This window comes from Myotis lucifugus, unplaced genomic scaffold, assembly GCF_000147115.1.
Source record: "Myotis lucifugus unplaced genomic scaffold, Myoluc2.0 scaffold_5, whole genome shotgun sequence".
NCBI lineage: Eukaryota > Metazoa > Chordata > Mammalia > Chiroptera > Vespertilionidae > Myotis > Myotis lucifugus.
In genome coordinates this window covers 13,694,757-13,719,408 of record NW_005871053.1, presented here as the reverse complement: position 1 = coordinate 13,719,408, position 24,652 = coordinate 13,694,757, and the positions used below count along the sequence as shown (strand labels likewise).

Genomic DNA, 24,652 nt, shown 5'->3' with positions numbered 1-24,652 from the left:
ATCATTTGATTGGTTTTTCTGGCCACAGGGGCTCATCCTGGAGCCATCTCTGTTCCTCAACCTGCTCCCACAAGAGGCCAGGAGTCATTCATTAGCATCTCAGGACACTAACACTTAGGAGATTCCAAGGGTTTTAGGGGCTCTGTGCCAGGAACAGGGGTAAATACCAAATATTTATTTATTCTTATACCACATATGTCCATAATGTCTCTTTTCCTTCTTTTAAATGCTACCTATAAACTCCGTAGTAAAAATTTCATACTATTCATTTTCCTAATCATTGGAATCCATCTCTTACAAATTTAACTTACCTGAGTATTTTTTCATTGATACAATATGTTCAGTAAAAGCACAGAGAACAATGACAAAAGGCAATGGACAGAGCAAAAGTTTTGTTTTCTTAAAAAAAGTTGAAAATCAGTGAATTTAACGCATCATTTGTATCAGTTTTGACACAAGTGACAATGAGGCTATATTTGATGACATCTTGGGACTTTATGAGCCTAAATAATGTCTGTCAGTGAGCGGCACAATTGGAAATCCAAACTCCTGGAAGAGTAGCTGGGCTTCTCAAACTGTCACCAAGGCAAAAAGGAATGTATTGCATAGATAACCCAAAGAAACTCAGTGATGATTTGGTTCAACAATTTAATTTCTAGATAAGAAAACTGAGTCATGGAAACATTAAATAGTAGCTCATAATATTTAAGCAAAAAGAATTAGAAACCAACTCTGCTGACTTGTATTTGAGTGGTATATGTTATTCTGCAAATCTTTGTACCATAACATCAACTCAACCTCACTTTACCCCCATTACGGGGTACATTTTGAAGTACGCCTTGATAAAACCTGCTTGTTTTTCATTGGTAGCTTTTGTTGCTTTTTATTTTCCATTTCATGTTTTTCTTAAAATCAGGGTAAATTGTGGAAAAGGAGACCTGATCCACATATTCAGTTAAAACTTTTTAAAATGTTGGTTGGTTTATTTGTTAATTTTACTAAGTATTTAAGTTGCTCATCTTCTCTGTTAGATGAGCTCTTCTCCCAAATCCCACTATGTGTTGGACACATTTTTCATTTTTCTTTTGGGCAAACTTTCAAGTAGGTTTTTGTCTTTCACATTTTTTTTCTAACTGTATGCATGATATACCTTGTTGCCTGGTGAACTGAATGCTTTAGATATGTTTGACTGTTCAAAAGTAAATAATTGCCAAATTGCTCCAGGCATACACGAGTTCAAATAAATACAATACTAAAAGAATTTATTTGGGGAAGTTACTCTGTTAGTCAAAGATTTAATAGCAAAAGTATGAATATATCAGCATGTGTATTTTTAAATATGTTAACTCGGTAGTTACTAACACAAGAAAGCTGGGGGGGTGTGCACATCACCATTAATTTTAAAAGCAAAACCCAGCATTTTAAATGGCTATAAGACATGTTCTCAATGTTGTTGATTTAAAGTTTAATAAACGCAGACTGAAGAAAAATAATGTTCAAATAACAATTATTCTTTTGTTTTGTAATTCATAGGAACTTAATATCATTAAAATAAAATATAGATAGACCTCATATTAGAAAGTAGCTGTCTTTTTTTAAAACAACATATATTAAATATTTATAAATAAAGTCACATTTCCCCATTGAAATGCATTATAACTTGGGAGATACTTATCAATATCTCTGTTTTTGTTGATTATTTTGTTTTTTTAATGACCACTGTCCTTATAAGAACTCAGCTTTATTTTATCTAACCAGTAATCTTTTTTGTCAAATAATTAAAAGGTATTTTTTAGTAAGTGCTTCAGGGAAACAGTGAAACATCTTTTTGTAAAGGTATAGATTACCTTTTTTAACTGGTCTGTTTTGTAAGTTAGAATTTTTGACTGTGGACATTGATTTTTTACAGAGAGGAAGGGAGAGAGATAGAGAGTTAGAAACATCGATGAGAGAGAAACATCGATCAGCTGCCTCCTGCACATCTCCCACTGGGGATGTGCCCGCAACCCAGGTACATGCCCTTGACCGGAATCGAACCTGGGACCTTTCAGTCCGCAGGCCGACGCTCTATCCACTGAGCCAAACCGGTTTCGGCAGTAAGTTAGAATTTTTGACTGTGGACACAAGGGTCATATTGTCAAGTCAGAATATTCTGGGGAAGGGACAAGAATAGAGTGTGTTTATTTGATGTTATTAAAGGGCTATCAGTCCCAGCTAGGAGCATTAGTTAAAATTCACCGTCTCTATGTCTGTGGAGCCCGAGCCATCCTCCTGAGTACTGGGTGAGGTGGAAAGCGGGTGTTGGCGAAGTAGGAGGGTGAAGCCCTGTGGCAGTTTGCAGTTGGAACACAGGCTAGAGCTGGGGTGCCAAAGGCAGAGCAGCTGATGCAATCAGCGGCGCGCTTCTGTCCGCAGTGCCATCCCAGGTAATCAGAGTGGGAACAGAAACTCATTACAGTCTAACTTCTTCAGCAGAAAGTATGCGTGCCCCTGAGTCCCCAAAGACTCAAAAGCATTTATTTTTAGGAATGTAACTATTAGTGCATGTCTTGCTTCGGTTACTGACTCATTCTGGAATGGGAATAATTTCAGGATTCGTCATCCATCTGTCATCTGGAGCTGGACAACAGCCCCAACTTTTACACTGTCAAATAGCAGAGAAATGAAAGTTGAAAAGAAGGCATGTGTTTGTGTTTAAGTTACAATCTTTTTTTCCTGAAAAAATCTAGTCCAGCTACTGTAATTGTCAACTCAAAACAATATTTATAGTTTTTAATACCCCACCCTTTAAACAGAAGCAATAAATGATCTCAGACTTCAGTTTTCCTCTTTTCATTTACTTCATTCAAACCAACTGGCCTCAGCTTCTTGACCATGTCATTATGTTGTAGAACCATTTCTTTCCATTATGTTCCATTGTGCTTATGTGTATACATATATATGCATAGTGTCTGTATATATGTATATGTACATATTCTTTCCTGTAAATTGTGGTTTACCTGTGTCTCCATATTATTCTCTACTTCATATTCTCAGTCACTTGGATATTCAAAGAAAGGTTAGTAGTCCTCAAACAACAACCAATAACCACAATATTATCTATAAATACAGCTCTTTTTACCCTTGTGTAACGTTGTATAGAAAGCCTAACAGAATTTTGTGAACATTTGTATTGATAAAATGTCAGACTACATCTATATACACTACTATTACTACTAATAATAATAATGATCAACATTTTCTACAGAATTATTCTCCTATGGATAGATATATAAAAGGAGTTCCAGGAGTTGATATATACAATTACATTATTGATGCCATTTTTATATTTCTTTATATTTTGATTAATCTGAATAATTCTTAAAATTAGAAAGATTTCACAAATGATGAGCTGTTCTTTCTCCCTTTCTCCCTCCCCTCCCCCCCGTTTTTTAAGTCTCATTTCTATTAAAGACTCTGGAATATATGTCTTAACCCCAGAACTATAACTATCCTTAAGATGTATGAAGTGGCCTCAGTTGACCAGAATCACAAAAACATCATCTCCTAGGGCCAGAATCAGTTCCAAATGAACCCCATGTGACACTTTGGTGTTGGAAGGTAAATCTAATTAGTTGAACATACATTTTGGAACCAGACTGGGTTTGAATTCTGTCTACAACATTTACATACTATTTGACCTTGGGCAAATTACTCAACATCACTGTGCTTATTTCCTCACCTGAAAATGAATATACTTATAGTATCCATTCTATAGAGTTGTTTTGAGTTTGAATACATTCATATTTGTAAAATGATGAAAACAATGGTGCCAGGTATATAGTAAGTGCTTTATAAACATTTGCTGTTATTGTCATCATTATTATTATTTAACATTTGAGGCTAGAATAATATAATAACCATGATCTCTTTTCCAGAGAGCAAGAAGATAATATAAAGTACAAAGCTATCCCAGATAATATAAAGCTCCAAATTATTCTAAATGTTGAACATTCAAAATAACAGCACTAAAAAAAATGGTTAAGAGAGAAAATTGTCGACCTGATTTAATAGGTTGTTCTGTGTTGTTAAAGGATACCTCAAGTTCAAATTAAATTTCTGTCCTCTCTAGAGTTAGAAAGCTATTAAGTACCCTCTTTCTATTATAATCATTTCAACACTTGAAACTAATAACCTTCGTGTTATCCTAGTGATATCAACATCATATTACTTGAAGAAACTGAATTCTTCAACCCTCTCAACCCTAATGACTGTCTCCTTACTGATAGAGCTGCTCATAGCCACATATTGGACTTTGTCATTACTTTTACTTAGTTCTTGGACTCTCAAAATGTTCTCTCAGAGCATAGTTTTCTTTCTTTTCAACTAAAACTGGTCTTGACCTTCAGCATAATCTCCCCATTCTCAACACATCCTGCACATCAGCCCCTTTGCTTTATCTGCCTCCTCTCTCTGTATCTTGGATCCATTCACAATGTCTGAGCAAAGATGGAAGGAGAGCTCTCACTCAGAAGTGAGGCACTGAAAGATGGGGCTTTGGGTACCAGACTGTTTATCAAGGGAATCTACATCAGCAAAAGTAAAGAATCCAATAGTTGAAGAGAAAGCAAAAGATCATGGGCCTGTGAAATGGTTCAGTGCATCAAGTTTGAGCTATGAAGCTCAGCTATGAGCAGGAAAATAAAACAAAGATCAGAAGTAAGGCGGACTTGGGACAAGACAGGATGAAGCCTATGATGGACTAGGCATGTATTTCAAAACTAAGGCCAAGAACAATTTAGGAGTTTTGGAGACCTGGTTTTAAGGGCTCCTGACTCCAGGATTCAGGAATAGGTCTAAAAGCTTAAAGGAACCAGGCTACACCTAATGCCACTCAGTCTGGGTTCATTGTCAGCTGCAACAGCTGCAATAAAACTTCCATTGACCCCCTGTTTCATTTGTTCCCACATGCTTGAGCTAAATCCACCTCACCAAAAGCCAATTCAGGCCCTGGCCGGCCAGCTCAGTTGGTTAGGGCATCATCCCAATATGCCAAGGTTGTGGGTTTGGATCCCTAGTCAAGGCACATACAAGAAGCAACCAACAAATTCATCTCTCTCTCTCTCTCTCTCTCTCTCTCTCTCTCTCTCTCCATTTACATAGAGATAGCGATAGAGATAGATAGATAGATAGATAGATAGATAGATAGATAGATAGATAGATAGATAGATGATAGATAGATATAGATAGATGATAGATAGATGATAGATAGATATGCTAATACTCAACAATCTTTTTATTCACTTTTAATTAACTCCTTATCCCATTTACCATTATTCCTGACAAGCTCAGGTGTTTTCTATTCTAATATATGACTTAAAATTTTGAGAGTGGAAACAAGTTTGTGGATAATGTTAAAGAATTAAAAGCCATGTTGAATTGTAAAAGGCTTGACAATCTAAGACTAGGGATTAAATAGTTACTTGAGATATATTTTGGATGTAATATGGATGAAGCTAAGAGCTGATGGATTGTGTGTGGTAATACAAAAACAGAAGACTAGGGATGGAGCCCTTGAGACTTTACATGGTTGGGTGTTAGACATTGCATGTGTGTGCATGTGTGTTTCAAGAGACTGGTCGTGACAGATGAGTGGTGTTTGTGTCTGTTCTAAGCCACATAGCAACTCCACACTCAAATTTGAGATTTTATAAAGAACAATGCAGAAAGTGCTTTAAAGCATCAGCACTTTCAATTTCTCCTGTTAAGATATTTCTGTAATAGCTAGTGTCAGGCTTGGTGAAGTTTATGACATTTTCCTCAGGCCCTGTACTGCTGGAGAATAGGACCTGGGGCTTTTTGCCGCACCTGTTTTCTGTGGTAGGCTTCCAACACAAGAGTGCACTGGGACACCCTAAAAACCTACTGAGGTCTTCCTCCTAGATCTTGCAAATCAAGTAGGATACTACTTATAAACAAATGGTCCTCCATGGAAGAGTGTGTGTGCCTGTGAGTGTGTGTGTGTGTGTGTGTGTGTGTGTGTGTGTGTGTGTGTTGGTGTTTAGATGTTATGCCTAGACTTGGCCCACTAAGCTAAAGAGGCTATTCTTTTGGACTGAACTGTGATGGAGACATGAATGTACTTGGATTTTTTTATTTTTTTAGCTACAACACTTTTCTAATTGCTTATAGCAGATATGTAGAAACAGGAGAATTTCTGGCAGAAGTTAAGTTTGGTGGAAAGCCCAAAGTTGACTGGTTTCACTTTGCAAGCAAACATTTTTGTTCAGTTCTAATTTTCGCCTGCTCATGTGATGTCCTGCTGAGCATTTTTGGTGATGAGCTGGATTCGTTGTGGGAGACTCACAGGTTCACAGGCAAGAAATTTATTTTTTGCTCCCTTCTAGAAGATCTGATACCAAATCCCACATAACTTCTCTGTACTGTTTAAGTAACTTCTGTTGCAGAATTTGGAACTTATTTTCTACTCTTTAAAAAGAAGTAGGAGAGAGAAGGTAACAATATATGTCAGCAGGAACCATAAAAAGATAGGCATTGGGGTTTTGCAATTTTATTTCAAGACAAATCCATTCAATAAATGCTTAATGGGCATGTACTGTGTATAAGTCGTGATGTGAAATCTTAAATTCTTATGAAGTTGGCCATTTTAATCTCAACTGTCAGTGTGCTCCTTGGCAGGCAATCTAGGAATTTCAGTTCCAGGTAATAATGAAAATTTAATAGCCAGTTCTGCAAAGATGTTAGAAAGGCTCTGCCTCTCGTTGTTAGAGAAAGTGCATGCATATCATTCATAGAAATGCTTTAGGTAAATGTATGTTCCCACTCCCCACGTAAGGGCCTGTACACAGCATTTCTGAACACTGTGTGGTGGCTGTCCTCCCATATTCACAATCTCTGTGTTGCCATTTTGCAAACTGATGAAGCTAAGAGATTACTTGACTGAAATCATGGTAGAGTATGATTATGCAGGAAGACTTAAGAAATGAAAACTGCGGTTGAGTCCTTGCTAGTGGTTGATAGATTCTAGTTGTAGTTAAGTGTCCAAAATTTTAATGATAATCTTTAAAGACAAACGAGGAGATGCTTCACTTTGGGGTCCAAGTTCTCTTTCGGGTGAGTTGTCCTAATACAGTGGGAGGTCACACTTAGTTGAAGTGATTTCTCCATCTATCCAAGGTTTTTAGTACCTACAAGGAATAGTCTAAGGAAGTGATTCTATTTTTTAACTATATATATATATTTTATTTCAGAGAGGAAGGGAGAATGAGAGATAGAAACATCAATGATAAGAGAGAATCATCAATAGGCTGCCTCCTGCATGCTCCCTACCAGGGATCAAGCCCACAACCCGGGCATGTGCCCTGACCAGGAATCAAACCATGACCTCCTGGTTCATAGGTTGATGCTCAACCACTGAGCAACACCAGCCCAACAAAGTGATTCTATTTTAAAGCTGTGAAAGCATAGCTTCAAATGGAATTTACAAAGAAGCCCAATGTGTGTGTATATATATATACAGGGTGGGGTAAAAGTAGGTTTACATTTGTTTGTATGGAAAATAATACAATGATTCATAAATAATAATACAAGAATAAACTCTGTTTTGTGTACTCACAACTATAACCTACTTTTGCCCCATCCTGTGTATATATATTTTGTAATTGTTTTTTTATGTTTCACCACCCCACTTCCCTCCTCTCACCTTCTACTATACTTGTGTTTAAATAAAATTGGTCTAGGACAACTGTAGTTTGCAAGTTTTCATTAAATTCTTTGTTGTTCACATATTTACTATCTTAATGTGCCAGGAAAAGAGCAAGTTTCCATCTGAATAACATTTCAAGGATGATTTTTCCACTTCGCCCTTTAAAAACAGGAGCGAGATAAGCAGCATGAACTGAGTGTCTCCACTTAGGCTGCACTTACAGGATTAGGTTTTGAGTCTGAAGTAAAAGAAACAAGTGCCAATGCCAAATTTTTAAAAGATAAATAACTATAAATAAATTAAGGGATGATGAAACTGACTAACCATGTAGTCCATGTGTTTCTTAAGCAGAGGGGACGATTAAATTACTTCCACTCTTTGGACTGTTCCTGGTATCATTAGGAATCTGACATCATCTCTTTCTTTTGAAATTACAGGCTGCTTTTGGATGCAAAGGGTATTTAGGGCATGTTAATGGCGGTAGGGAGAATAAGCCAGGACCTGACCTGATTTGGAGTTTTGATCCTTTAAAATTATGATAGCTTTAATTTATAAACATTCTGTTCTAAATTTAAAAGACTCCAAAATGTATACAGCATTACCATGTCCTCTACAATTATAGGGACAGAAATCAGAAAGCAGTTGTGAAAATAAACATTTTAATAAGATGCCAATTACCTTTCATTTTAGAGCACTTTAGAAGAACCTATAGCTTTGGTTACAAAAAAAAACACCCAAAAACACCGTATATCTTACGTGAATTCTTAACATTTTTGCTTAACTTAGCAGTTTTATATTTCTACCCAAGATTAAATGATTAAAGACCACAAAGTTTTGAAAGCATTCAGTTCTTAAGGTAGAATGTTTCTAAGTGCATCATGTTCTGAAAGTGACTTGACTCCCAGAGGAGTCAGTATTCACCAGGCAACATGTTGCATTATTTAAGCATTTTCACTTTACTCCTTGATTGCTTAGCTTTTCCAAATAATGTTCAGTAAAGAAAATATGTAGGATTAATGTGGTTTCCCTTCTTTGATCAAGTTTATCAGCCACTAAGTTCAAAAGAAAAACATCTCAGTATGCCGCTGCTTGAGGACTTAGGCAGAAAAGCATTTTAAACAAAGACTTACTTAAGGTCATTGAAAAGTATAAATTCAGAGACTGAATTTCTCTAAGACAAAAGACAGATTCAATGAAGTACATTTTATTATTCAAAGGAAAAGAATGATTAGTAGAAGAAAAGCTGCCACAGAATTTGATGACTTGGCTTTTCCTTTAATATCTGTCAGAATACATTTCAGAGGCTAACCTTGGTAGAGAGGTGAACGCTGGAAAGACGGTGAAGAATTGAGGAATTCCAAAAAACAGACCTGAAAACCAGAATGCAACTAGTACAAACTTATTTAAAGTAACAGTCAGTAGGTCATTAACTCCCTTACCCCTGCCTACGTAAAGGTGGGCATGCCAGGGAGATGTTTCACAAAGCCGCACATTATTAAAGCAAATTATTACATTACTGTTGTTTATTTTTGATCTGTTAATTGCCAAAGGCATACTTGGAACCAAACAAAACAGTTCAGTAAACCTGAACCAGCTTCCTATGGAGTTTCACAAAGCCGGTGAGAGACAGAAATGCATCATTTTAGGGAAAGACAGATTCTGAGCTATTATGCATGAGTCATCTCCATCTCTCAACAAATTGCTCTGACCCGAGAATGAAATCACTTTCTGTGTTTCCGAGGCCCTGATGGTTTTAGAGGTGCTCATGGATGTTTTAACCCATCTGTTCCTGCCAGGCCTTTCAGAGGCATGACCATTTGCTGCCAATCACAGACTGCATTTGAGGACTTTCTCTGGCTGAAGGAATGAGCACATTTGCTTGCCGTTTCTCCAGTTCCAGCCTAGAAAAACAGAAAGAGGATAATATTACCTCACAAATGCACTTCCCACAAATCACTGGGCCACATGCGAAGGAGGATTTGGAGAGGTGGCAATCACAGGGAAGGTTGGGAAAAAAGGAAACACAGAAATGAAGCAGTAGGAGTAAAAAAGGAATATGGTAGGAAATAATAGGTGAGAAAAAGAAGTTATATCGAAGAGGTAGCAACTCAGGGAGAGGAGGAATCATGTAAAATGATATGAAATTTGGGGGTTTTCTAGAACAGAGACTTTAGGAAGAAAGGAATGACAATTTCAACAAAATAACCAAATTAAATTGAATGTATACCTATATTCAAACTAATCAAATATAAAAACACCTCTTAATTTAATGGTATTCCTCATAACATACTTTTTAAATGTTTTATTACATTTATTGAAGTGACATTGGGTTAATGAGGTTGTATAAGATTCACATGTACAGTATTATAATACATCATCTGTATATTGCATTGTGTGCTCATCACCCCAAGTTTACTTTCTTTCCATCATCATATATTTGACTTCCTTTACCTTCTTCTACTTCCCCCCACCTTATTCCCCTCTGGTAACTACCATCCTGTTGTCTGTATCAATGAGTTTTTTTGTTTGTTTATTCTTTTGTTCATTTGTGGCTCTCAGTTTTATATCCCATATATGAGTGCAATCATATAAATTTTGTCCTTTTCAGTCTGACCTATTTTACTCAGCGTGATATTCTCAATATCCATCCATGTTGTTGCAAATGGCAGTATTTCATCTTTTCTTATGACTGAGCAGTATTCCATTATGTATATGCACCACATCCTCACAGTGTGGTTTTGTACAGCAACAGTGGAATGGATCAAAAATTTTGAGTCCAAGACCCTTCTCTTTGCCTCCCGTAGGCAGCTACAAGGCCAGCAGACCTGGGGAGTGGCCTCCTCATCACCACCTGGCTGGTCCAGGCCAGGACTCACTGTGCCAAACTCACTGCTCAGAGACCCCACAGGGAAATGGAAAATGTGAATAACTTTGAGTGATGGTTTCATGATTTAACCTAAAATATATAGAGTAGGAGAAAATGTCAGGAACTGCTTGGGGGACAGAAGAGCAGATCTGCCCCTAATGCATGATACATTAGGGTGATTTTTTAATGAATTTTATATTTTGAAAGCATTTCCATGTTGCTACAGTGTCCAAAACACAGACAAACCAACTCTTTGAATGTCATATACATTGAGTTAGTAATTTCTTCTCTTTTATATATTTTCTCCATCCCGGTGGCTGTATGAGTAGGACTATGCCATTTTCTTTGCCCCATTCTCAGTGTGTAATTATCCATTCTTTTATGATTTATTGTGTTCTCCTTGTTTCAGAGAACATGGTATATACTTGACTTATAAAGAGGGATGGAACGTCCTTACAAAAGGCTTTAGATCCAGACAGACCTGAGTCATGTCCTATCCTTGCTACTTAGTAACTTTGAGTTTTGGAAAATTCTTGTAACTTTTCTACTTCTCAGACTTTTATCATCTCAGATTACCTGGATGATAATACCTACAGTATATAATAACCTAACTGAGCATTTATTATTTCCTTTGTGCAAGGTACTATGTAAAACTCTTTATTTTTGTGAGATCTCCTTCAGTCCTCACAGGCAATCATAGGTTCTCTTATCATTCTCATTTTATAGGATAAGAAGGAGGCTTATAGAAGCTTCTGTGTCCAGATGTGATGGTTAATCTCCCTGCGGGTCTGCCTCCTCCAGGATAAAGTGCCCAAGACAGAACCTAGTGTAAAGCAGGTTTACAAAATTAGTTTCTTTCTGGCCAGTATTGGAGGAGCTTGCATGTTGGTGGAAGTTGAGAGAATTTGGGAAGGCAGAGCACTCCCAGAGTGCCTCACGCCTGAGCACTCTGCTTGGCCAATAGTAGATGGATGGACAGTAGATGTTTATTGAATGTATTACTAAAGTGGTTCTCAAACTTCTAGCACTTTAAATACAGTTCCTCATGTTGTGACCCAACCATAAAATTATTTTCGTTGCTACTTCATAACTGTAATGTTGCTACTGTTATGAATCGTAATGTAAATATCTGATATGCAGGATGTATTTAGGCGACCCCTGTGAAAGGGTCGACCGCCAAAGGGGTCGCGACCCACAGGTTGAGAACCACTGCTTTAGAATAAAGATTATCAAAAACCTTCACTGTATACCTGGAATGCAAATTTAAACAATAGAACACTTTGATGGAAGCATGACACCACCTCCCATGCCCTAGGGCAGAAGAGATCAATAGAAAATGAGAGCACTGGTCCCAGTTTTGCATTTTCTGTCCTGTATAGTGAAATTCATCCCCATGCCTGTCATTTGTATTAAGGCCTAACTCTGTTTCAAGTTTGATCTCCACAGTGACCAAAAAAATATAACTACAAATTTTGCTTTGATTTCTAATTCAAAACTTAAGTTTCTAAGGACAAAAAAGGAGCCACTTAGAGCCATAAAAATTCAGCTTATTAGTTTCCCTTTGATTTGTCCCTAGATATTTGAAATAAATAATATCTAGAAAGAATCTGTGTATAGATGTCCATGAAGCAAAAAAGGTACCTTTAAAAACTTACTTTGTAATAAAATGTTATATTTTAATGAAAATATATTTACATAAAGTGACTATGAAGAGTTGAAGAGTCTTGTATTCAGAAATTCCTAAACTCAATTCCAGGCTTAGCCACTTACTATATGAGTTTTTTCTTTGAAATGTTACTTTCCTCTTCAGTAAAATGGAAATACCACTACCTATCAGTAAGTTGTTATAAGAATTAGTGGGATAATACATGTAAAATGATTAACACATAATTGACATTCATTAGCAGACAATTATCATTATTATAATGCACTCTAAGTCTGATTGTACTATGGAAATATCCAACAAGAGACTTATGCTGTAAAAATATGCATCATCTACAGGCATTTAATGGTTCTAATTTATTTGACCATTTCAAAGAAATTGAAGTCATTTTTTTTTCAATTATTGATTTCTTTAACTGGCCAATTCTTTAAACTGAACAATTAATTTAAAAATATTTAATAGTAATATGATTAAATTTTCAAATGCCCAAACTAGCCATGTTAACATGCTAATGATTACATAATTTCTGACTAAATTATGTTCATTTACATAACAAGACTTATTACAATTAGAAATGGCATTTCTGTTACTCGGATTGATTAGAACCATGGACATTTAAATTGTGTCTTATTTATAGGTAGGTGGACATTTCTTTTTGGGACATGAAGAATAACTTCAAAGATGTTTCCATCACTGAGTAGTTTGTATGTATAAATCTGTGAGATTTGAGGGAGCTGGAACTAAAATATGTCTTAAAAAGAATTTACTGTATAGAGATTTCTGACCCAAGTCAGGTGTAGGTATGTGTACAGTGGATGCCTGTGTTAGTTTCCTATTGCTGCTGTAATAAATTACCACAAACAGTAGTAGCTACAACAGCACAAATCTATTATAGTCCTGGAGGTCCAAAGTCCAAAATTAGTTTCATTGGGCCAAAATCAAGGTGTTGGCTGGGCTAAGATCCTTCCAGGAGTTGGGGGGTTGGGAGATCTGGGGTCTGTTGTCTTGTCTTTTTCAGCTTCTAGACAGCAGTTCTCCACCTGTGGGTCACGACCCCTTTGGCGGTCGAACGACCCTTTCACAGGGGTTGCCTAAGACCATCCTGCATATCAGATATTTACATTATGATTCATAACAGTAGCAACATTACAGTTATGAAGTAGCAACAAAAATAATTGTATGGTTGGGTCACAACATGAGGAACTGTATTTAAAGGGTCAGAAGGTTGAGAACCACTATTCTAGAAGGACTTTTCCTTGAAAGCCAGCAAGGTAGAACCTGCATATCTCTCTCTCTCTCTCTCTCTCTCTCTCTCTCTCTCTCCCCCCCCCCTCCTTTCTGACTCTGGCTCTCCTGCCTCTCTCATTCACTTATGAGGACCCTTGGGACTACATTGAACCCACCTGGATAACCCAAGACACCTCCACATCTCAATATCCTTAACTTAATCACATTTGCCATGTACACTGACACGTTTACAGATACTGGGGATAAGAATGTAAACATCGGAAAACCAATATTTTGTCTACCACATGCTGAATCTTGACTTCTTCCTCTTAAAGACAACCAGATGTGCAGGATCACCTCTAGTATCCAGTTAACTAGGAGAATCCTGGTTAAGGAAGGGTCACTAAGGAAGCAAGACTGATCTTTTTTATTACCCTCAGAGGTCTGTTTTGATTAATGTATAAAGTATGGTGATCAGATGAAGAGATGGATTTTTAGGAAGGTGACAAGTATACACTCAATAACACAATGCATATGGGGACAATAGGACCATAGCAAAGCTAGCTTAGTAAGTGGAATATGATTCGCTGTGTTCATATGCTGGATGGATGCCACAATATAGTTTTTATGCTGTCATGGCATACATACTTCCATTCATTTTACTCTTTGCCCTTCCTCTCCATGTTTGCTTTTTTAAAAGAACTGTAAATCAATGCACAAGATTGCACTATACAACTTGCTCTTTCATTTTATTCTCCATCCATTTCTTGGTTTTATAGTATTCAAATGAGGATAAAATATATAAAACTCAAATTGATTACAAATTTGAATTGGCAGCAGCATTTTTAATGCTTAAAAGGGATGAATTTTATTATTAGCTAAGGGATGCAAATATTAAAGAATTATAGGATATGTATTCATGCTTATGGCTCTGAGCCTAAGATATGTCCTTTGGAATGATATCCTGTGCACAAATCTGAGCTGGGTTTTAGCTCATAGATTTAGATTTGATGGAATTTAGTTCATCACTCTCCCAATTTAGTTCTAAATCAATTTCCCGAGTACGAAGCAATTGGCTTTTTCATAATGCATCCAGAATATCATAGTGAGGCTATCGATGTGTCACGGAAAGTGAGCTTACATTCTTGAAGCCAATATTCTTGAAGTGTCTATATTCACCTCAGCTTTGTGTGCTTCCATTTGACACACCGGCTCACTCTGCTTTGCTCTTAGTTCTGATTAAATAAAGGCTGCTTGAATTAATTTTAGAAATTTTCAAAAGGAAAACAATCATAAAATTCTTGTTTTTCTGCTCAGGAGTTCAAATTACTATTCAACCTTAGAATTTCTTGAGACATAATCACACTAGAGAGCTATCTGGGACTACTTTATATGTTTTATTGTATATGCAATATAAATCAATTCACAACAGAAAAGACCATCCCTATGTTGCTTGAATTTTCCTTCATTTATTTATGGGGAAAGGTGATTGTTTGGGTTTGTTGGCTTTTTGGACACTTGAGAAGTAGCATAGAATTGTTGTAAAGTCACAGAACTTGAAGCCAGACAGCCTGGCTTCCCTGTCGAGCTCTGAAGCTCACCAGCCACCTGACCTTGAGTAAGTTTTATAACCTTTCTGTGCCTCTGTTTCCTTATTGGTAAAATGGAGATAAAAAATAAAAGCTGTCTCCACCTTATAGGATGGTTGAGAGCATTCAATGGTTGATCTCTGATCAACAGAAAACACTTGATACATAGTTGCTATCTTTTTTTAATGTGAATCATTCTTTTGAGTCATTTATCCATTTTCAACATTAGCAGTTTTTTTCTGACCTATTGTCAGTTCTTTATTGAAAATTAACACTTTAGCCTATTTATCATAATTGTCCTTCCTCAGTTTTCCTTTTGTCTTATAAATATTAAGATATTTTTTACTTTAAATTATTTTTGTGTTTAGAAAGTCCAACTGAAATCATTTGATGAATTACTTACATTTCTCTAAAGATTATTTTATCATTTAAAAATACATTGAGTCCCTCCAATACTCCACTGTAATATGCAATATGGTGAGAGTTCAATGTTTTCCTCAAAAACATTGCCCCATTTTCCCAAAATGATTTGTTGGTATTGCTGCTGCCTCATCTCCTTTCTGCATCTTTCTTTCTTTCACATATTCACACGTCCAACTCCTTCATGTTTCAGTGCAGATGTTCCCCTTCTCAGGGAGCCTTCCCTGCCACCTGCTCATTCACACACCCAGGTGGTTATGTCCTCTCTGTAGGCTCCCAATTCACGTGGTGTAAACCCATTAATTCTTGGGTAATAACTGCCTCTCTGTCTTTCCAACTAGACTGAAATCTCTGGAGCATAGTGGCCAGGCTTTATGCTTATTCTAGATAATCAATATTTATTTAATGACAAAAAATAAATTAATCCTATTGATTATACAATTCAAATCATTTACTTTTGAAATTTTCTAGGACAAAGATGGAGGGAGATATGTTAGCGTCAGCCACAACAACTATATTCCTATTAAAGTTCTCCTTTTTTTTGGTTACTAATGGTCTTTATGTGTTTCTGTACTGGGCTAGTCAACATGCAGTGGTGTACAGTGTTACAGCTTCATAGTGGGATGGTATTTTCTATCTACTGAATAGCCCTCTTTGTCTTTAATACTACTTTGCATGAAAGGAATATAGTCATAATGACTTTTACTCACATATTTTTGCCCAATATTTTCTCTTTAAATTGTTTGGTTTATTTAGGTTTATTTCTTGCTGGTAGCATTTAGTTGGATTTATTTGTCTTTGACTTTCAGTGTGAAGTTTGACCTGTGTTTATTTTCGTGACGATTATATTTGATTTTATTTCTACCTTCTCTTTTAGGTATTTTACTTTGAGGCCTTTTGTTTTATTTTTTGGCTACCTTTTGCTACATAGACTGTGTTTGACTACTGTTTATTTTCATGAAAGTTTTATTTGTCTAGTTCACAAAACTAAAATTCCAGTAACCAATTTTCTAATAAATTTTAGTTTTCAGTGTTATAAAGAAGATACATGGCCCTGGCCAGTGTGGCTCAGTTGGTTGAGTATCATCCCGTGCACCCAAAGGTTACCAGTTCAATTCAGGGTACATACCCAGGTTGTGAGTTCCATTCCTGGTAGGGGTGCAATAGGGGTGCAGGAGGCAGCCAATCAATGTTTCTCTCTCAAATCAATGTTTCCCTCTCCCTTTCTCTCTCTCTAAAAAATCAATAAAAACATATTTTAAAAAGAAGATCTATGGATGTCTGAATTTTATCACAGAACTTTTTCATGTGTCAGCATAATTTAGAATTTTTCTTTTTCCTTGAACATGAAAAGTTTTACCATAACCTTCTCAGTTAAGAATCCATGATCAGATCACCCTATTGAGGTTACTTACTGTAGATCCCCCTTTTTTATGTCCATAATAGGGTTTATTCCATTATACAAAGAATTAATAGTTTCTATGGATTAGGAATTTTCTTATTGTCAAGTAAAAGAAAACATTTACTATTTAGGGTGCAATGGATTCTAGGCCCAGCTTTGCCATTAGCTCTGGAGACTTGGGAGAATTCCCCAAACTTCTTTGGATTTTCATTTATTCATCTGCAAAATAAATTACCTCTAAATTTCAGAGACGAATAATTTATAGTACAATCATTTTGTAAAACTACTATTTATAATGCTTTCTAACAGAAATGGTCATCTTAAATTTCATTTTCCCCTTCCCTTTTTCACTTTAGCCTTATAGCATGTTCCTCCACTGTCTGATTTGCATAATTACAGGTTCATCGTTCCCTATTTTTCCAGACATTTTATCACAGTAGCATCTTTATTTGTTCTTCTACATCTCCTTTCTCTGAAGATAGCCTGAACTCATTTCACACTGTTCTCCAATCTCAGTTGCATTCAAGCCTTCTGAAATAGTGCATTATGAGGTCAGGTAACAATGTTCCTATCTCTTCCCCACACATCCCTCAGAATGGGGCTGTCTTAACAATCTTAAAAATGACATCATGTGTCAGCAGCATCAAGTAGGAGCATATAGGTGCACTGCATTACAGTACACTGGGCAGGAAGCATCACCCTGGTTTTCAGATGAAGAAATCAATAAGACATCCACTTAAGAGGTTAGGGAACAATATGGACACAAATTGTTAGCTCAAGAAAAGTTTTCTACTCTGAGTAGGCAAAGTTACTAATGTGGAAAAAGAAAGTCAGAGATAGAAAAAAGAGAAGGAGAGAGAGACAAGGAGAGAGAGAGAGAGAGAGAGAGAGAGAGAGAGAGAGAGAGAGAGAAATGGGTGTCTTTACTGTGATCAGAAGAAAAGGCCACAAGGCCATGGAATCCAAATCTCTTAATACTTAGGCTACTGAATTTCTGACAATTAACCTTGGACATTTCTCAGTAAAATAAAAAAAGGTAAGAATTTGGTATTTTAAAAGTAAATACTAACTGTACATTTTAGCAATTACAAACTTCTTTTATTAAGGTTAATAAAAGAATGACATCTTTTTATGAATAATATACAAAATAAAATTTATATTTTAACATGGAAAACTTTAGGGAGTCCTGTTCAATAAAATCTATAGAGTGATTACTCACAACAAAGTAAAAAGAGTACAGTTGAGTACAAACTAAACTCATATGTGCAGACAGATAATATGCAGGGGGAAATGAAGATATATTTCTTCAGCATGTGAAAAACTTTCAGTGGTTTGTAGGAGTCTCTTTTATCAGAATCAATTCAAAGAGTGTATTTTTGTATGGAAATGAGGTTTTGGATGATAGGTGAACTTCAAAAATGACTGACACTTGTGAACATATCAGTTTGTACAATCACAAGGTTCATATAACTCCTTATTCCTTTATATATTTTGTTTCTTTTAGAAAGCATGGTAACTAAAATATATTTACAATTTTAATTAAAATACAGAAAATATGTATTTTAATAAGAAGTCCCTATGGAAAATCAAATAATCAAGAAGTCAAAACAGAAGTGATTTTTATTTTTTCTGGGTCACATTCATTCTCAACTGCTCAAAGAAACTAACAGAAATTCAAACAATTAAATAAGATGGTTTAATGTGGAAACTGTAGGAGGAGGTAGAGAAAACAGCTTGGCTATCTGTTACCTTGTGTTCTTTCATCACAATGCTATATAATAAAGAGGTAATATGCAAATTGACCCTCACACCCTTGCACAGATGGCTGCCCCCATGTGGTCAAAAGATGGTTGACACAAGATGGCCTGCAGGGGAGGGCAGTTAGGGGTGGCCAGGCCAGCAGGGGAGGGCAGTTGGGGGTGACCAGGCCAGCAGGGGAGGGCAGTTGGGGGTGACCAGGCCAGCAGGGAATGGCAGTTAGGGGTGACCAAACCAGCAGGGGAGGGCAGGTAGGGAAGACCAGGCCTGCAGGGGAGGGCAGTTGTGGGGGGCTGGGCCAGCAGGGGAGGGCAGTTAGGGGCAACCAGGTTGGCAGGGGAGGGCAATTAGGGGCAACCAGGCCGGCAGGGGAGGGTAGTTTGGGGTGACCAGGCCTGCAGGGGAGGACAGTTAGGGGCAATCGGGCCGGCAGGGGAGCAGTAGGTGTCGATCAGGCTGGCAGGGGAGTGGTTAGGGGGTGATCAAGCTAGCAGTCAGGCGAGCGGTTGGGAGCCAGCAGTCCCGGATTGTGAGAGGGATGTCCCAGATTGGAGAGGGTGCAGGCTGGGCTTAGGGACACCCCCTCCTCCCAGTGCACAAATTTTGTGCACCAGGCCTCTAGTGATTAAATAAAACCAATCCAAATAACAAAGGACACCAAAGAGCTCTGCTCCACAAGACCCAGAAACTGTCATTCTTAAGGTGAAAGGCAGGGCATGAATGAGTGATGAAAAGACATAAATATACATATACATTTTATACACTGATTGGTCACACACAAAGATCTGATTGAAATAATTTTAGAATTACAATATTCTTTAAGTATAAATAGTAAACTGTCAAGCACAGTGATAACAAAAAACACCAGATTATATACGAACAACTAGTTTTGAGACCAGCTCTGGCACACACAACTAAATAACCATGGAGAATCATATGCAGGGCCCTTGTGTTTCTTTTAGACACTGAGACATATTTCCTTATGCGTAAAAGGAGCTGGTTAGACCAGGTGAGACTGTGTGACCTCTAAGACCTGTCTGTTTCCAATAACTATGAGTCTCCTGCTCTTTTTCCAAGTACATGATTTCTACTACCCTCTATTTCTGTCTGGCGGATGGCTTCAGTGGGCAAATCGTCTCTCTGAAATGGGTGGCTAACAAGCTTTTTCCAATAGTACTATTAGTTGTTTCTTATATGCCATCTCTATGAATAAAAGAAAAAACAGTCCATAATTCTCAAAGCATTCACATGTTTTAGCTAAATCTATCTTCCTGAGGGTTGAGGGGTGGTGAGAGAAGGAAAGAACAATTTTTAGACTTGCTAAAGAGTACGGTCAACTGTCAAATCTGCCACTTGTTAGTTGTGTGATCATAGCCATGTATTTTTTTTTATTTTGAGTCTCTGTGTTCTTACCTATGAATTTTAGAAAATAATAGCACCCACTTTATGAGGTTGTTAGAGAAGTAAATGATATAATGCTCTTAAAACATTTAGCATAAATCCAACACATAGTACTTCAGAAATGTTTATAATTAACATTATGTATGTCTTAATAAATATTTCTCATCAGAATAGTTGCAGGAGGAGGAGCGGGAACAGCATTTTCTTTTCATGTTTGTATAAGCATATGCTTCTATACAGGCATCTTGTAGCTTTGCTTGACACTTGAAGAAAAGAGGTGACAGTGAAACATCGAAAATACTGTGAAATGTCGCAGTCTGTTTTATGACCAGATATTTTAAATGCCTTCGCTGTTCAGAAGGTGATGCTATTTTCTTTGCAAACCCTGACACGTATCTGAACATTCTGCATTTCCTTTCAGTGACTGTTGGCCCTGATAAACCTGCGCGTGAATTTGCAGAAGACAGCGCTGCCTGGACTGAAGGTGTGTCAGACCTCCAGGAGGTGGTGCCATTGAAGGAACGGATGGCGAGGTACCAAGCAGCTGTTTCCAAGGGTGACCGCCACAGCTTCTCCGCCAATGTAAGCTGCTCCTGCTGGTTTTGTATTAGGCAATGTGCTTGTTGTCTGCTCTTCACACACCCTCCTTCTATTGCAATATAAGAATACTATTGGACAAAGGGATAAAGTAGAAAAAGCACAGAAATCGTGCGAATCAAATTCAGAGGATCCAAATTGAAGCGTCAGCTCTGCTACTTGTTAACTGTGTGATTTGGGCTACTCTCTTAACTCCTCTCAGAGCTTCAGTTTCCGTAACTGAAAAATGGGAATAACCATCTACCACAGAGGGCCTTAGGGAGGAGTCAAAGAGATAACTTATGTATAAGCCATAAGGCACTGTATAAATGTGTTCTTATTGCCATCATTATCATTTAACCTATAGCTATTCTCCTCAGGAAAGTTGGGAATTAATTTCAAATTTTAATAATGTAGGCCTGCATGCCTCCCTCTTTGGTCTCATGTATAGTTCATTTAAAATCACTGGCAGTATAATTTCTTTTGCATTTCTCATTTCTCTGTATGTACTAAATCCATTAGGTATAGGTTAATCAACATAGAAATGAGGGAATTAGCAATGTAGGCACTCTGCTAAACCAATTATGATTATAGGAAACAGCAGGATTCAGTAAGACCACCAATTTTTAGAGGCAAATATAACTTTGAATATAAAATTATATTCAAAAGAATTTGTGTTCCTTATTCTGTGGCCTTTGATCCACAGGATTTGATGAGTCATTTTATGAGTAGCAGCTTTATAGCTTAATGGAGTATAAAAACATTATTTTATAATTATAATCACCAAATTAGTAAAATTATTCATTTAACCAAAAGAGAAAGAGAGTGAGAATAGCCCAAAAGGGTAGTATTCTAAAATAGCTATTCTTAACATTCTGTTTTGCAAATTATTTAGAGACAAGGCTGACTGCCAAACTCATTAACAATGTTGCAATTCTAGATGACATTTAAGTTTTTACATAGTCATTAAAAATCCATTTTAGATGCAGAATAGATTTTGAATGAATGTAAAGAAATGACATAAGTCCCTAGATCACTTCCAAAACAAATAGTATCACTCTAGCACTTCCCAAAAGTCTTCTTAGATAGCACCCCCTGCTGGATCATTAAGGAACTTCACTACAAATTAGCATTCTAAATTGGAGAAATGATTCTTGGGGAAACAAGCTGATTTTGAAAATACCTAATTAAAGACTGGCTATTTAGTAAACCATCTTTTATCATATACCATAAAACCATAAAAAACTTCTGTAGGGCATAATATGTATTTATGATGTGCAAAAAAGAATATTTAAATTGGACACATAAGGAAACTAAATGATCACAATTTAATACAAAAAATTTAATGTAATTCTATTCTGGAGATAATTTACATATAAGAAATTAAATAATCCTTCCTTTTCCTGCCAATTTACAAAAAAAGAAAACAAAACTGAGGGAAAGTGATTTATGGAGATCATGTAATTTGTGGCAAAGGCATGCTAAACCTCTAGTTTCTTGACTTCAGTGCTCTTTCAACTGCATTCAAATGCCTCCTCTCATACATGAAAGCAGTTTTGGCCCAACAACTGTCCTATTATTTGGTTTGGCCCTAAGTAAATATTTTGAGAGGAAATAAAGAACACATTACTGGTATCTCAGAGAAATCCTGGTAAATATCTAAAGAAACGGGGGGAAAAAAGCATACAACAACAAAAAAATCTGCCTTATTGTTCATGCTGCATCAAATGTGTGTTCAGTTTTTTTTAAATAATGGGAACTGCTTGTGACTATATTTCTGTCTACACAAATAATCCAAATATTAAATGTGCAAAATCTGAAAGTCACCGATTCAGTCCCAAACTGTACCCATTATATTTCAATCACGTTGCGATAGCTGACAATGATGGGTTGCTCATTGTCCTAGCCTCAGCCAGATGGCATTTGGTTGAACCTAAATGAAAGTCATGCTCTTGAAAAGGCATCAGGCTGCAGCAGCTTCCAGAAGAGAAGGGGGAAGTAACATTTTTCAAGAAATAAATTAAAGTGCCAGATTCTGTGATCTGTAATTTTATTTCCTTTATCCTTTTTAAGACTTTGAGAAACGTATTATTATTCCCAGTTTATGGGAAATAAAACTGAGGTTCAGGAACTCTGGTCCAAGGTTTTAAGTGTCAGAACTGGGATTAGAATCACTCCACAAATTATGGTATTTCTAATTTGCTCTAGAACCCAAAGACAGTTCTGGTAAAGGAAATTGGTGATTATGTAATATATGTACCTAGATTTAGGTGTAGGGTATTTAAATTATTATTAAACTAACAGTGTTAGGTAGGTTCCGTGTTAGGTATTTAAATTAACATATTAAGATAACTTTACTATTGGCATATCCATTAGATGCTGAATCTTATTTCCTACTCCAAGAATAAGAAACCTAGAAGAAGGATAAACATAAAAAGGTTCAAAACAATCTAAGTTATGTGCTCATTTACAAGAACATGGATTAGTTGGGATGTTTAGTACATGGTGCTAAACAAGGCAAAATCATGGGAGGGGATCTCAGTCTGAGCCAGCTTAGGCTACTGACTGCCCCTTGAGTAAGTTCTCCATCTACATATGTAAACCTTCACTTACAATCTGAGCTGAACAAGGAAAGCTTATCACCACCGCTAAACTACAGCTTAAAGGACTTGTCCCACTTGGGTGGGTAACAGCAGCTGTAGTGCAGCAGGACCAGGGATGTTAGGGATCGCGATGGTATTAGTAAAAATAATCAACTGTCTGCATTTTGCATGTACAATTTGCTCTATTCCAAAGCACAGTGCTAGAGGAAAGGAATGGGCATATCTGTTTTTTATATCTGTTTTTTAATCTATTTGGTAGAAGACAGGCAACCTGTTCGGTATAGGAATTGATATTTTTGAGAAAATGTCCATACTAGGAAAGTATCCATTTATTAGGATAATTGCTGGGGTTTACCAGATTAATTTACATATGATTTGGATATTGTTTATATTTGTCGGCAAGAGTAAGGTTTTTCTTAATAATAATTACTTTAATTTCTATAATTTAATATTTATATACAGGGTATGGCAAAAGTAGATTTACAGTTATAGTACAAATAAATAATACAATAATTAATACATAACAATATAACCATAAACTGTGTTTCCTGTACTCACAACTGTAAACCTACTTTTGCCCCACCCTGTATCTTCTATAGATGCTCAATTGAGAAAGGCCACTTATGTAAATTAAATGGTAGGGGTTAAAAAAAGACAAAAAAGACAGTAGCCTTAATTCACCCTTCCCCTTCATTATCTCAAATTTCAAAAGGGACACCATACTTTCTCAGACTTTACCATGTATCAAATGGCAGTAACTGACCAGCACTTACATTTGACATTTGTTGCAGAATCTGATAGAATATCTGTCTAGTACATATAAGTGTACAATCATCCCTTTTTTCCCATAGAGTGCATATTCTTAACTATTTAAGAGTCCGTGTACCTGGGGAAAGGTTGTGAACTTCATAAAGCGACCACTTGAATATTTGCTAGAATTCAGATAATCTTGACTATCCATTTAGTCTCCTATATTTTGGAATATGGGAAACCCCAAGACAGTAGTTGTGTTTTTGGTATCTGTTTGAGAGAGAGAATATGTATTGGGGTAATGATCCCAGGTCCACAGGAGTCCACAGTCCATGGCATGCAAACCTCAGCTCAGCGGCATCCAGGGCATCCAGTTACTTCCATGTCTCAAAGCTTCCAAGGTTATGTCAGGGCTGAGCCAGACCTCAGGAGACCTGCTGTGGTTTGAAGTGTTGCTGAGTCTGCTCCAGTTCTAAGGAGACCTGGAGGAGGGGGGTTGGCAGGAGGTCTGTTTGCTTGAGAGTTGTCTTTCCCATCTGGGCTTGAGTGCCTGCTGGGCTGGGGAGAGTGCTTGAGTTATATAGCACTTCCCACTGGGGCATAGAATCTGACAAGACTCCTCAGTGTTTTTCAAGTTGTTCCAAATATTGCCTGTTGAAATGGATTCTCTCATCTGTACAATGCCAGTGACA

General features: G+C 36.8%; 1 protein-coding gene across 1 annotated transcript in view; it reads left to right on the top strand.

Annotated features, from left to right (window-relative positions):
* The first annotated feature begins 20,478 nt into the window (after positions 1-20,478).
* The window catches only part of XIRP2 (xin actin binding repeat containing 2), a 45,672-nt gene continuing 41,498 nt past the window's right edge, over positions 20,479-24,652 (top strand). The window contains exon 1 of the mRNA XM_023745308.1: positions 20,479-20,613. Coding sequence (XP_023601076.1) covers positions 20,557-20,613 — 57 coding nt within the window. The 5' untranslated portion in view covers positions 20,479-20,556. The remainder of the gene's footprint in view (positions 20,614-24,652) is intronic.